The sequence below is a fragment of the Sinocyclocheilus anshuiensis genome, unplaced genomic scaffold (assembly GCF_001515605.1).
Source record: "Sinocyclocheilus anshuiensis isolate Anshui unplaced genomic scaffold, SAMN03320099.WGS_v1.1 scaffold1630, whole genome shotgun sequence".
Lineage (NCBI taxonomy): Eukaryota > Metazoa > Chordata > Actinopteri > Cypriniformes > Cyprinidae > Sinocyclocheilus > Sinocyclocheilus anshuiensis.
In genome coordinates this window covers 87,809-101,624 of record NW_015542425.1, presented here as the reverse complement: position 1 = coordinate 101,624, position 13,816 = coordinate 87,809, and the positions used below count along the sequence as shown (strand labels likewise).

The window sequence follows — 13,816 nt, the reverse complement described above, 5'->3', positions numbered from 1 at the left end:
TTTAAACATTTTAAAAATATGTTCATATTTATTTTACTATTTAATATATTATTAATTAGTTAATTAGTATTGTTAATTATTTACCAATATTAATAATAATAATAATATAATATATAATATATACATACCTTTGTTTTAATATATATTATTTATATAATTACTTGTATAACAAATATAATTGATACAATTATTTATCATTTAAATAATTAAACTAATAATCTTAATGAATTAAATTAGACAAATATCATTCAAATGTGTATAAGGAAAAAGTGTATTTATACATATACGCACATTATTTATACATTCAAAATACATTTATATTTAATTTATTATTTACATTATTATTTGTATAAATAATATTGATCATTTATAGCTATTTATAATTCATATAATTATATGAATGTTCAAATATTAAAAATATGAAAATGTATAAACAAAACAAATTAATTAAATCAATTCAAACAAAAAAACTAAACAGGAGTTCATCAACTGAAGGTCTTCCAAATAGGCTATTTCCAGTGTAGACAGCTTGACTGACTATAATGAGAACAGTTTAGTTTTGTCATTCGCTGTAGACACGGTGTTAGCTGAACACCCACTGCAGGGCTGCGGTGTAATATTGGGCTGTATTTACCACACGGATTATCCAGGCGGCCGAGCTGTAGGGCTGCCTGCTCTGTGGCCCGTCCCAGCCCTCAGTCGGGTCAAGGGACCATGAGGGGGAGCTCGGTCTGCGGGACGCGCTCCATGCTCCCTGAAGATGGGTGGGTTAGAGAGAGAGAGGAGGAGATGTGGGCGAGAACATGCAACAACTTAAACAGTACAGCCAGCAAAGAAACATACAGATACATGCATGTACAACACAGACATGACTAACAGAGAACGTGACACAACAGAGCTGTGAATGAACTCCAAAAAATGACATCTCAGACAAAGCGTTTCCTGAAAAAATACATTCAATTATACTGCTCTCAAACATGCAAACAAAAATGTTCCTTCTACTGTAATCTGCATATACATATATAACTGTTTCTAGGGCAAAAAGAGATGTTTTCTGTCAGTCTAAATAAAGTGAAAGACAGCATGCGCAAACGATGGAAAGAACCGGCGAAACTGCAATATATATAATATATATTATTTATATAATTACTTGTATAACAAATATAATTGATACAATTATTTATCATTTAAATAATTAAACTAATAATCTTAATGAATTAAATTAGACAAATATCATTCAAATGTGTATAAGGAAAAAGTGTATTTATACATATACGCACATTATTTATACATTCAAAATACATTTATATTTAATTTATTATTTACATTATTATTTGTATAAATAATATTGATCATTTATAGCTATTTATAATTCATATAATTATATGAATGTTCAAATATTAAAAATATGAAAATGTATAAACAAAACAAATTAATTAAATCAATTCAAACAAAAAAACTAAACAGGAGTTCATCAACTGAAGGTCTTCCAAATAGGCTATTTCCAGTGTAGACAGCTTGACTGACTATAATGAGAACAGTTTAGTTTTGTCATTCGCTGTAGACACGGTGTTAGCTGAACACCCACTGCAGGGCTGCGGTGTAATATTGGGCTGTATTTACCACACGGATTATCCAGGCGGCCGAGCTGTAGGGCTGCCTGCTCTGTGGCCCGTCCCAGCCCTCAGTCGGGTCAAGGGACCATGAGGGGGAGCTCGGTCTGCGGGACGCGCTCCATGCTCCCTGAAGATGGGTGGGTTAGAGAGAGAGAGGAGGAGATGTGGGCGAGAACATGCAACAACTTAAACAGTACAGCCAGCAAAGAAACATACAGATACATGCATGTACAACACAGACATGACTAACAGAGAACGTGACACAACAGAGCTGTGAATGAACTCCAAAAAATGACATCTCAGACAAAGCGTTTCCTGAAAAAATACATTCAATTATACTGCTCTCAAACATGCAAACAAAAATGTTCCTTCTACTGTAATCTGCATATACATATATAACTGTTTCTAGGGCAAAAAGAGATGTTTTCTGTCAGTCTAAATAAAGTGAAAGACAGCATGCGCAAACGATGGAAAGAACCGGCGAAACTGCATCATCTGCTCTAAGAAGATGAGACGTGTTTTAAAAATGTCATCAGGGCCTTAAGAGACGATTTTTACAGGTCAAGTGTGTAGTTTATGAAACAAACAGAATTAAATAAATAAATAATGACTGTGTCCAAACAGGTTCAAAGGCCTAAAAGTTTGGGGTCAGTAAGATTTTTTAATGTTTTTGAAACAAGACTCTAATGCTTAACAGGGATGCAAAAATAACAGTCAAAACAGCAATATTGTGGAATATTATTATAATTTAAAATAACTGTTTTCTATTTTTAAATATTTAAAAATTTAGTTTATCCTTCTGGAGTAATTCTAATGTGCTGATTTGCTGCTCATGACACATTTCTTATTATTAATGTTGAAAACAGTTGTGCGGCTTAAAGGTGGGGTAAGAGATTTTTCAAAAACGCTTTAGAAAACTGATTCGGGCCAAGTAGCAAAACAAACTTGTAGCCAATCAGCAGTAAGGGGCGTGTCTACTCATGATGTGGAGGAGAGAGCGTTCAGTGCACAGGACGGACATTAGCCGAGCCGAGCGACAGAAAGATAGAGATGGCGGATAAAAAACAAAAGAGGAAAACTTCTGCAGAACAAAAGAAGGTTTAAGGCAAGAAGTAGGACCCGTGTAAATATCGGATCAGTACGTATGTGTGGGGCAGAGCTATCAAAATAGGGGCGGGACCCTTTTGGGGTAGGGGCGTGTTTGTTTTGGGGATTTCAAATGTCAACATTGGCTACCAGAAAACGCTTACCCCCCCTTTAATACTTCTGTTAAAAATGAAAAAAAAAAAAAAAATGGATTTCAGGATTCAAAGATGAATAGAAAGTACGAAACACCATTCATTTAAAATATGAATCTTTTGTAACTTTATAAATGTCTTTACTGTCACTTTCCCCCAATAATTTAATAAATAATGTATTAAGAATAGTGAAATAATAAATAAAAGTATTATTTATTATGATTTATTTAAATAATAATAAAAAAAAATCTTACTGACCTTAAACATTTAAATGAATGTTACTTTAGTTTGTCACTCTCCTTATTTGTGTTCCTGCTTGAAATTATTTTATTTTCTTTATTACTAATTTTACTTGTATTAATTATTATTCTTAATTTACACTTAAATTACTCATTAAATTAATTGGATTTAGTAGTATTTAATAATATAATATGAATATTATTTAATATTTTTCTTAATTTTTTAAATAAAGCAGTGTGTCCCTTAGCATATTTTTCTTTCTTTATGAAAAAAAAAAAAAAGAAATTTCTTTTTGGTTTTGGTTTCGTGACAACTCTAGTGAGTTGTATTTCACATTAAGCACAGGAAAGACTTTTGCACTTGATTATTGGGTCTGTGATTAATTTCACATTTCTTTTTACTCTCGGTGTGAACAGGCCTTCACTGCAGTAGAGAGGACCATTCACACTTTAGTTTGAGGATGAATTCTCACTATTAACTAACTATTAACGTCTGCCTCAATAAACTCCTAACTTGCTGCTTATTACATTGTTAGTAATGTAACTCTTACGTTTAGGTATGGGGTATGATTGAGTGATGTAAAATATGGTCACACAGAATAAGGCACTAATATGTGCTTTATAAGTTCTAATAAACAGCCAATATGCTAGTAATATGCATGCTAATAAGCAACTAGTTAACAGTGAGAATTGGTCCCTATACTAAAGTGTTACTGAGAGGCCTGGCATTGTGCTATTTTTGTTGCCATGACAACAGAGACACTCGCTGTCTTGTTTACAAATGCGTGTGATTATGTCAGCACGACATCACATGACTCCAGCACACAAAGAGTGCAAAAGAGCAGGCATCTTACAGCCGTCTAATTCCTCTAATTAATCCGTTTGTGGCTATAAAGTTAATTAATACTTAGCGATCATCCGGAAATCACGATGATGGCTGCGAATTAAGACTTGCTCAATTAAAACGTAAAGCTGCTTGAAGTGAAATTAACACGTCGGTTTTTAACCAAATATGCAAATGAATGTATGAGCTTGTTGGGGGGGATGTAGTTATGATGTTTTCTGTCTACTAAGATGCCATCTGATCCATTTAAGATGCTCTTCGCTGCTTGTCAATTTTTTCTTGTGCAATTCGGTGGTGGACGAAGAATAAAATAAATACATCTGACAGAAGAGATAAAAGAAGTATATTAATTCATAGATGTTCATTTCTTTCTTCAATTGGTTACATCTAAAGCTCACTTGGATTTTAAACTTCATTAGTTCTAGCATTCTAGATCATTAGTCATTACGTTATTTTTCCCTGGATGCCGGTCTGAATCAAACTGTCTATGCAGATTAGACAGCAAGGCAGATGCCTTCGGTTTCGGACACAGCCTTTATGAATTAGAGAGTGATTGGTTAACAGGAAAACACAATCAGAAACAGGACGTGATGCATGAATGATGATCCGATGGCTGAGTATGACATGTATGTGAGTATAATCCCCTTTGAATTGATATTTCAAGCCTGTGTCGTTTCATAAAACATCCAATTTCTCAAATGTTTAGTCTATAATAAAGCTTCTAACTCATGGAAAGTTGTTTCAGCACAAAATCAAACTTTTACATTCACAAATCACAAATATTTCCAGTGGACAAAGACAGCATGTCTGAGACTGAAACATGTTGGGTTTTGCATCTGGAGACTTTGCTAATTGCATTTGTGAGGTATAATGCAGCAATTATGAGAAACAGTCACAATTACAAGAAATACATTTGCAAAAGTCACAACTACACGAATTAACGTCGCAATTATGAGATTTTTTTTTTTTTTACAAGAAATAAGGTTGTAATTGTGAGATATATGGTCACAACTACAGGAAAAAAATTGCACTTGTGAGGTGCAATGTCATTTTGAGATATAAAGTTGCAATTACAAGAAATAATGTTGCAATTATGAGAAATAAATCACATTTACATGAAATAAAGTCGCAATTGTGAGGTATATACGGTCACAATTACAGGGGAAAAACATTTCACAAAGTCATATTGAGATTTAAATCTCAATTATGATAAATAATGCTGCAGTTATGTGATATAAAGTTGTAACTACAAGAAATAAAGTCATAATTGTGAGATATATGATCACAAATACAGGGGAAAAAATCAGCATTTGTGAGATACAATGTAAAATTGAGATGTAAAGTCGCAATTACGATAAATTAAGTAAGATATAAAGTCAAATTATGAGATATTAACTAGGGATGTGCGGGTCTAGTCCACTAGTCGACTAAACGGTACAGTTCCTACTAGTCGACACTGAAAACAATAGTCGATTACACGACAGAAAAAAAATAGAAAAACAAGTTAAAATAAAACGTTTGAAAAATAATACATTATTTTAAAAAGTTTATCTGGGCGGAAACTACATTTTTACCTCAGACCTCACATGCGTTTTCTTCGTGTCAGTTGCGGCGAGTTCAAAAATGACCATGCGAAAGACGAGAAGGTGTGGGATTATTTTGAATTAGAAGGAAACGGAAAAGTTTTGAGTAAACTGTGTAATGTCAAATTGTCTTACAAAAACTCTACTGGAGCGATGCGTAATCATATTCAATATAGGCACGTAGGCGTTAGCTTAGAGGCTGGCCAAAGCCAGCAAATGTCAATCATGTCATTCACTACAACCCGCGGTGCTGCGATCCCATCCATGCTACATCTATTCCTCTAACGAACACCCACTTCGGTGATGGTGCAGGATGTCCAGGCGCTTTCTGAAACTCTATCGGCTTGCTTTTCGTTATCTCTGCGTGCCTGCGACTCTAGTTCCTGCCGAGCGCGTTTTTTCAAATGCAGGAATTTTATTGTTAATCGCCTCAGGTCCCGTCTTTCACCAGACCACGTTGATAATTTCACTGAACAAATAACGCATGGTCTGAGTAAGTAAAATGGGCATTGTTGCATTGTTTTGTTTTTAGACAATATAGCCTACACGAAGTATGTTTTTAAAAGCCGTTTTAATGCTATTTCTTGATAAACCTTCCTATTGTTTTTGACTTGTGTTTTAATATGTTGGCTAACGTTATATGAAGATGAAGAATTCTGTCAGGCTATTGATTGATTTTCCATTGTTCTGCATTTCCCCAGCTGATTTGAATAAATAAGCTATGCTTTGACCGATGTTGACTGTATGCTCTTCTTTTATTTCTTTTTAACGACCCCCTAAAATGAAATGATGATAACGCGAGGCAAGTGTGCGGCAAGCGGAATTCATTGAGGGATTTGACAGTGTGATTCATAGATTAAGTATTTCAAATATAGGCTATTATATAGGCTATGCTACACGCACGCACAAAGGTTTTTTTTTCTTACCATCTTTTGGGCGGATACAAAACTTTCGTTTAAACGACAGTCAAATTAGTCGTCGCGCACATCCCTAATATTAACTACTTTTATGAGATGAAAATTCTGAAAATTACAAGAAATCAAGTCAAAATTGTGACTGGTTTTATTTGCTGTTGAGATGTCCAAATTTGCCAAAAACGTAATTGCCTGTTGAACAAAGCCTTACGCCTATTAATTAACCTAGAACTATGCAGGAATCTGCAGACAACAGATTAAATAAACCAACACGCAATTGATCATAAAGTATATGACTGACCTGCTTGACTCTGGGTCTTCCAGGTGAAAACTTCCTCTTAGAGATGGCCGGCTTGCCCATGCCAATTTTTGGAGGGAATGGTATGAAGGTGGATGAAGGCACATTGCTGATGGCTTGTCCTGAGACAGCCTGGAGCTGGAGCTGGGACGCCCCATGCCCAACTGAGGGCAAACCCTCAGGCTGCCTGCATGGAGGCTGTAATGACGTCCTCTCCTCCACCAGTGAACTCAGCTTGGCCAAACATCGCTCCCCACCATCCATAGTGATGTCCATTTCCTGTGTGTGGCTCTCAGGAATAATGTCATGCTGCTGCACCATAACACCCGTTTCCTCCTGGCTCTGAACTCCTGGTGTAGTCTTAGCAGTACTAACCTCAGGCTCTACAGTAACTCCATGAGCCATTGTGGAAGGTTCCTCCGTGAAGGAAACCTCCATGGGTTCTTCCTCATGGGAGGTACAGGCTGGAGTTGGCTCTTTGGCAGGTGATAGGTTGGTTTTCTGCTCCTCCAGGCAGGGCTTGCTGTCATCCTCATTCTGGGAGACGTTTTCTGTGAGTTCAGCTGACGTCTCAGGAGGCTCCTCTAGTTCAAGGGATGACACAAGCTGCTGGACTGTGGACGTCTCTGGAGCTGAATCCAGTTTCTGCTCGTGCGGCTCTGAAACTTCAGGACTTTTTGTCTCCTGAGGAGACTCAACTGCAAGAAGCAGAAAAACATTCAAAATGAGATGTACAAAAATACACAGGGATTTTCCACTGTAGGTCAGAGGGTAAAATTTGACCATAAAGTTATTATTATAAAAAAATACTAACCATATTGTTATGATTTCACAAATTTTCTTAATGAGCTGATAACTTTGTTAACCTGTGTTTCATTAGTCATGGCTAGGTTAAAACCTTGGCTATCAACATCAGACGGTAGAATAATTCTTTCCATTTTTACAAATAAGTGCATTGTTTTAGCCACTTGGGCTTATTTTACTATTGCTTGAATAGGATTGCAGAAATACTTTTGGGAAGCTGACATATTACACTACATCCAAAACTATTTACAATAGAATTCTAATTCTATCATAAATTATGATTAATGTATCATATGAGCTCATATTGATTGAGAGAGTTATTTGTACCTTTTAAAAAATAATTTTACACACTGCAATAATTAAAATTAAAAAATAACTTTACTCTTCTAAGCATATACTCTTCTTGCCATATATATCGTGATATCATTCTATCCCGATCTGTAAAATGCTGCTTATTTCTATAGGAAGTGTTTGGAAAAGGTATATAAAATGTGGGAGTGTATTCATCTTTATTGATTCAATTCTGGAGACTAGGCCTAAATATGGTAAAATTCCATCTTTACATGTCTGATTTAAGTTTAGAAATTAGTGGCTGATTATTTTTCATCAAATAATTATATAATATCTTTAGGTATTTGAACCCCTAAATATTTCAAAGAATCCTCTCCACATATAAACTTAAATTTGCTCCTCAAATACAAATAATTGCTTGTGGAAGATGAGTGTCTTCAGCTGTTGTTGTCAAATGTTCATCAAACTGTCAGAGAAAAACGATATTTTTCAACAAATTCTAAACCGCTTGTTTTGAACATCCCCTAAAAACGGACATATCCAAGAATGGTGGTTATGGTTAAGATAAGAGCATCTTTGATAACATTAACCGTGTATGTGTCACTGGAGGCAAAGAGAGTAGATGAAGTACCTGAAGTCCGCTCATTTTCCGCGCTGTGGTCTGAGGTCTCGCTGCACTCTGGCTTGGCTAAATCACCACTAGCATCTGCACCAATTTCTAGAGGAGGGGGGAAAAAGTCAATAGACAGTCCCGACTTGTGTTATGTAATACAAACTGCTCCAAGCACTAGTGGAAATAATTACAGGACTGGAAAAACAACTCAACAGAGCACATATGGCATATGTGCTATTCAGAAAACATTGTGCTCAAGAGAATACAATGGCTTTGAGCAGTACACAAGTACTCAAAGTAATCTACGCCTTTAATTAGGTCGATTTATCCAGTGTTGGCTTATATACCCGCCGTACATTTGATTTGTGGCTCTTGACTACACTCTAACATGCTTTATTGTCCTCTCACTGTCTATAATGTCATTCTCTTCTGTTCAATGCATGTCTGGAACAACACATTTCCACCTCAAGCACTTAAATCCATTGATTTTGAGGGCCTTATCAGATAAATCACCTCATATCTCCTCTAGGAAGAGATTACCAGCCATTAGAGAGATCACGTAATCACAGAAGACTAAATGACTATCGTCCGGCGTGGCTGACATTAGCTCAGCACTTCCGAGGTAATTAGAGGACAGGTTTCTTTCTAATCAGAAGAGCAGAGATACATCATGATTCTGATCTGGACCGGTGACTGCTATAATGGAGAGAAGATACAGGCTTACGATAATGACTCGCACGTCTGGTTATTCAGCACATCTTTTAATTACAGAAAGAAGCGACAATTGCTACTTATGGCCTGTTATGTCAGATGAAGTCACTTCTGGGTAATAGAAGACATTAAAAGAATATGAACCCTATTCATTATGAGACATATTGAGAAAGATGGAAGCAAACACATTGCTGATGTCAAGATGTTAATTGGACTAACTTAAACGGGCATACCATACTTTTTTTTTTTGGATGCACAATATATTGGTACCATATTAGTTATTGACCAATGTTAGATTTTATTTTCATTTAATGGTATCAGAGATTATCATATATTGCTTATATTCATTTCCTCTATTTTTACATTTAGTTCACTTTTGCTGTCATCCAAAACTTACTTAAACAGTTTTAAATATAATCCGCAGAATATCCATTTTTCATACTGTACATTGTAATGTTGTGATGCCTAAATTCACTTACAGCAAACCAACTGAATTTAGTTTTTGGTGTTTTATTTTTGAATTTATTAAGATGGTGATGAATTTACTATATGTCAGCTAAATGTTACTATTTAGGTTACATATATTCTCATTTCAGTTTTAGTTGGATTTTTATTTATTTCCAGTTTATTTCAATTTTATCGCTTCAACTTAAAACTTACTTTGGCAATATTTATCAACATTTTTGTTTAGTTTAAAGAGTTAGTTCAACCAAAAATGAAAATTCTGGCATCATTAATTTCTTTATTCTGCAGAACAAAAAAAAAAGAAGATATTTTGAAGAATGTTAGTAACTGTACAGTTGCCAGTAGGCATTGGCTTCAATACTATTTTTCCCAATACTATGGAAGTTAATGGGGACCAACAATTGTTTGGTTACCCACATTCTTCAAAATATCTTATTTTGTGTTCAACAGATAGAAGAAAATTCATACAGGTTTGGAAGAACATGTGGGTGAGTAAATGATGACAGAATTTTCATCTCTTTAAGTTTTTCGTGTAATATCTATATTTTTGATAACATGTTTTTAAAGGGGTCATATGATGCAATTTTAAGTTTTCCTTTCTCTTTGGAGTGTTACAAGCTGTTCGTGAATAGATAAGATCCCTAAAGTCTCAAACCCAAAGAGATATTCTTTATAAAGGTTAAGACTCGTCCACGTCCTCCTAAAACGTCTCGTTTAAACACGCCCCCACATGTCTTCGTCACTGTGTGGGAAGATTTGCATAACACCGCCCACATGTTCAACAAAGAAAGAAGACATAACTTTGATTCTCGCTGTAGTATTGTTGCCGCATAGTGGGGCAATTCCAACTTTGCAAGGACAAACAGACTGTAAGTACGTTTTTTATATTTAAAGAATTTGCCACTGACGATTCAAACGTGAATTTTGAGCAGTGTAGAGTAGCACTTGTTTGTCGTTTCTCTGATCACAACATGGTTTTATGTTTACTCGGCGCGATATGCAACGCAACGCGTAAAAAGACAGTACAAGTCATTTTAATCCATAATTATGTCCCCACTGGATGCAACAAATGCCTCGTTTATAATGGATTTTATTAGTTTTGTCTCGTCGTGCCGGTGACACGGCATCACAATATGGTAGGGGCGTAACATTTCCGTCACACGCTTGAGGTATTCGGCCAATCACAACGCACTGGATAGCTGGCCAATCAGAGCAGACCTTGCTTTTCAGAACGATGAGATTTGTAAAAATCGTCGCGTTTCAGAAAGGCGGGGCATAGAGGAGCAACAATAATGTACAGAATGTGGAAAATAATGTGTTTTTTGAACCTTAAACCGCATAAACACATTTCATTACACCAAATACACAACATAATGTTCTTTTTAGCAACGTCATATGACCCCTTTAATAGTTTGAGTTTTATTTAATCATAATAACCATAATCTGTTAATCGTTCAGAATTTTAATAAATTCCATCCATAATATTATGTCCAATATAATATAGTATTAAGATTTAAAAGATTTACATGGTAGTTTTGGACTGAGAAGGAAGTTTGAGTTGTGAAAGATGCAGTGTGTTTTCATAAACCGCTTGCACTCCAGACACATCTGATCACCCGCTGCATCTCAAAGCCATTTAAAATGTGGAGTCTCCATGGTAACCTCCGGTACAAGGTCACATCAAAAGACCTATGGTCCGATAAGCACATATTCTCCCATTCATAATCCATATGGGCACATATGGGGTCTTTTTTATGATGGGTGAACACTGTTAGACCGAGACATGCAACATAATTCAATGTACTGTAATGGAGAACGACAGAGCTAGAGAGAATGACCAGCCATACTGGACCAAGTGGGCATCATCTCCAGAGGTGAATGAGGTTAACTCTCTGGTGAGCGGTGCCGTAAACAAGCCTCTCTAAAATCAATGTGAGGGTCAAAGACCAATGAACAGAAGCCTAGAAGTCTTTCTGAAAAGCTAGTTGCTGCAAAGACGTCACCTTCATCCAGCTGCCATCCACATCACCACCTGTTGCCATGTAACTAACTTCAACATGAAAATAAATGATTAAACAAATAAATTAAATAGTTCAATAACTTTCTTCACTAAATTAGCTTTCATACTGCATATTAGATTATAAAGTAGGACTGGGCAATAAATTGATATTGATATTTCTTGACAAAAATAAGCTTGGTTGGTTCCTTGCCAAGCAATACACAAAAAGGGACCTGGGTGAAATCAGACATGGGTTTGGGTTTCTTCTCTGTTGAACCTTTTCAACTTACAGCAACAGCATACCATGCAACACAAGCACACATGTTCAGGGCACCCTAAATAACCATGAACCCAGCGTGGGATGAGGCCAGATCTGTCACCTCTGCATCTAGAGATCTGCACCAGGATGCATAATGCTGAAAACACCTGTGGGCAGCTGTTCCCCTAAAGGTTGGGGAATTGAGTTACCGACACTGTGCTGAACATTTGTACAGTGACAGCGGGGTGTTAATGCACCGCATACCCAAAGCTGCTTGAACGCAAAGCTGTGATGGTATATTACACATGGAGGAGATTGGCAGGAATGTAAAACTTCCTGCAGGTCTGCAAAGTAAGATGGTCTTCAGTCTTCAAGTGGAAAATGGAATCGCGCTCCATGGAAGACAGAAAGTCATACGGGTTTGGAACGGCATGAGGGTGAGTAATTGATGACAGGATTGTCATTTTTCCTTTAATAAAGAACTATTTCAATGAATCACCAGGTATTCGAAAGCACATAAGGAACACTTTCAGAGACTTTTTGCCTTCCCCAGGCAAAACAGTCCAAGTTTCAAATACCCCTTTCCTCAAGACCAGTCCAGACTAATCCAGACAGATCTGAGGCATGTGGGCCTATGGGATGCTTTGGCCTAGTCTTCCACTTCAGCAACTTTTGGCCTGAAGGACTGGGGTGCTTCACAGAGCAACCTCTGTGCTCATGGTTCAAAGACTCTGGGCTGAACTCACAGTTATTGGACCACTGTGAAAGTAAGTGAACGGTAAAGACACCAAACCCAAAACCAAGCTAATAAGACACTAAAATCAAATAAAGACTTCGAAGATTCTATTTGAAAACCACAAAAATCTGTCAGAAACCAATCCAAAAATCTCACTTTACAAAGATGATTCATTCTAAGGCTAACTCGATTTGTTGGGCTGTGCAAAAACAGGTAAGAAAGCAGCCAATCTGTACATTTATATAATGCGCTCTCAGGAAAAAATGGTACAAAAGCTGTCACTGGGGTAGTACGCTTTCAAAAGGTACTAATATGCACACTTTAGGTAATTATATGTACCTTTAAGATGCTAATATGCATCCTTAGGGACAAGCCAACTTCCAGAAGAGTTTAGCTCTAGCAAAGCCACTGGGAAAGCAAGCCTGCAACCTTTAGGCAAAAAAAGCATAACGCTAACACTAATGCTGTGGCTTTGGGGGTACGCAGTGAAAGAGACAAGAGGCTGTTTCTTTTTTTTTTTTTAAATGGATGTCAATGAAGGAGATAAATAGCTTTTGTGAGGAAATAGCTTATCATTTAATGAATCGACAGTAGGGTTGGGTATCGTTTGGTTTTTTTTTCGATACCGGTGCCAAATCGATACTTTTAAAACGGTTCCGGTGCCTAAATGGTGCCTGAACCGATACTTATTAAAAAATAAATAAATAAATTCCCCCAAAAAATGATGGATTGGCCATTAGAATAGAAATAGAATAGAGAGTGCAAATGTTAGAGGGTCAAGTTTTTTAATGAAAAAAAAACAAGCAGATAAAATTAGAAGTAGCATTAGAATAGAGAGTGCTAGAGTTAGAGGGTCAAATGAAGATGAAAGAGATGTGTTTTCAGCCATTTCTTGAAAATATTAAGGACTCAGCTGCTTGGATTGAGCTGGGCAGGTCATTCCACCAGGAGGGAACAGTTAATGTTGAAGTCCATGAAAGTTTTATCATAGGTAGAATGCAAAATGTTTCAATGCAAGCATTTCAGTCAATTTGAATGTAAATTCAATTTCATGTAATTTATGCAATATTTCAAACCTTTAACCCACTTGGGAAAATCAACCCATGGCAACAGTTTAAAAGTAGCCCAATTCTGTGGAAAAAATGCGGACTTGGCAACCCTGCATCCAACAAGAGCTACCGGAGTCAGCTTTGACTGATCACAGGT

At 36.3% G+C, this 13,816-nt stretch overlaps 1 protein-coding gene across 1 annotated transcript in view; it reads right to left on the bottom strand.

The window, feature by feature from the left end:
• LOC107693534 (histone-lysine N-methyltransferase 2C-like) overlaps window positions 1-13,816 on the bottom strand; it is a 123,780-nt gene that overhangs the window by 56,421 nt on the left and 53,543 nt on the right. The window contains exons 13-15 of the mRNA XM_016492958.1: window positions 8,459-8,545; window positions 6,736-7,430; window positions 1,624-1,743 (exon numbers count right to left, since the gene is read on the bottom strand). Of these exons, the coding sequence (XP_016348444.1) occupies window positions 1,624-1,743; window positions 6,736-7,430; window positions 8,459-8,545 (902 nt within the window). The remainder of the gene's footprint in view (window positions 1-1,623; window positions 1,744-6,735; window positions 7,431-8,458; window positions 8,546-13,816) is intronic.